Genomic DNA, 1,376 nt, shown 5'->3' with positions numbered 1-1,376 from the left:
TTTAATTTTTATTTATTATTAATGCCTATTTTAATGTATTTATTATTTTTATTAATTTATTTATAAATGTTTTATTTTTACTACTGACTATTTTAATGTGCATTCATTTTATTTATTAATTCATTTATACATGTTTTTTATAAATTACTACTGCCTAATTTAATTTATTTTTATTTTTATTTAATAATTTATTTATAAATGTTTTAATATGATTTATTAATTACTACTGCCTATTTTAATTAATTTATTTCTTTATTTATAAATGTTTAAATTAGATTTATTAATGACTACTGCCTATTTTATCTAATTTATATATTTTGTTTTTTGTTATCTCTTTCATTGTAAATGTTTTATATTTTGATGCATTATTTTCACACATGTGTAGCAGATGTCTTACTGGTGAGCACAGGGACGGTTCTGACGGCTCTGGATGCGCGGCTGTCGTTCCCGAGCATCAGACTGATGGAGTAGCACAGGCCGTGGTACGAGGCGTTGAACTGGAGCGGATGCGGCAGCGTCTGACTGTCGGCGGGTCGCGTGAACAGCAGCGTGTGCGTGTGCGGCTCTCCTGAAACACGCACCGAATACACAGACACGTCGGGCCTCACATCATCAGCATCCAGCGACAGCAGCATCCGGCGGTCATCCTGCAACGCTACCTGGAACGGAGCCGCGTGCTGAGAGGAACAGGAAGAAGCGGCGCATGAGTCACACACACATCGATCGACAATCAATGCAAACCACATCATCATGACGGCATTAATAATACACGGAAAGACGGGTAATGGGAATCAAACACATAAACAAACAATCTCAAATGACATTCAGGAGCAGAAGCACCAGCTCTCAGAAATGTCCTCCTGAATTTCATCAAGATTTTCAGATTTTCTCCCAAAACCAGGCCAGAAAACGAACACAGAAACCACGAGCAGTGTAATATTGCTGTTATCATCTGTGTCTGAAGATTCAATATGAGATGAAGAGACTCAAAGACATATGAGAAGAGCTGCATTATTATGTGCGATTGGTTAATTTTTTTAATCGATTGACAGCACTATTTTAAACATGTGTTATACATTTAAAATGTATTACAATTCATGTGTCAGATCTGATGAAATGCAGATGGAGTCTCAGTGAACTGATGAATGTTAGGAGCTCTATATTATAATAAATGTCTTTACTGTCACTTTTGATCAATTTAATGCATCCTTGATGAAAAAAAGTATTAATATCTTTCGAAAAATAAAAAACTAATTACTACTTTTCAACAAGAGTATATTAAATTTTAAAACATTATTAAAAAACAATGTTAACATCTTAAATATTTAAAATAATAATAATAATAATATTTTTACTATTAATTGATATAAAAAAAT

General features: G+C 32.8%; 1 protein-coding gene across 1 annotated transcript in view; it reads right to left on the bottom strand.

Moving 5' to 3' along the window:
• LOC107745277 (receptor-type tyrosine-protein phosphatase O-like) overlaps nt 1-1,376 on the bottom strand; it is a 45,402-nt gene that overhangs the window by 27,315 nt on the left and 16,711 nt on the right. Inside the window, exon 2 of the mRNA XM_016559125.1 lies at nt 398-677. Within this exon, the coding sequence (XP_016414611.1) occupies nt 398-677 (280 nt within the window). The remainder of the gene's footprint in view (nt 1-397; nt 678-1,376) is intronic.

The sequence above is a fragment of the Sinocyclocheilus rhinocerous genome, unplaced genomic scaffold (assembly GCF_001515625.1).
Source record: "Sinocyclocheilus rhinocerous isolate Xijiao unplaced genomic scaffold, SAMN03320098_v1.1 scaffold2875, whole genome shotgun sequence".
Lineage (NCBI taxonomy): Eukaryota > Metazoa > Chordata > Actinopteri > Cypriniformes > Cyprinidae > Sinocyclocheilus > Sinocyclocheilus rhinocerous.
This window is presented reverse-complemented; position numbering and strand designations above follow the sequence as displayed.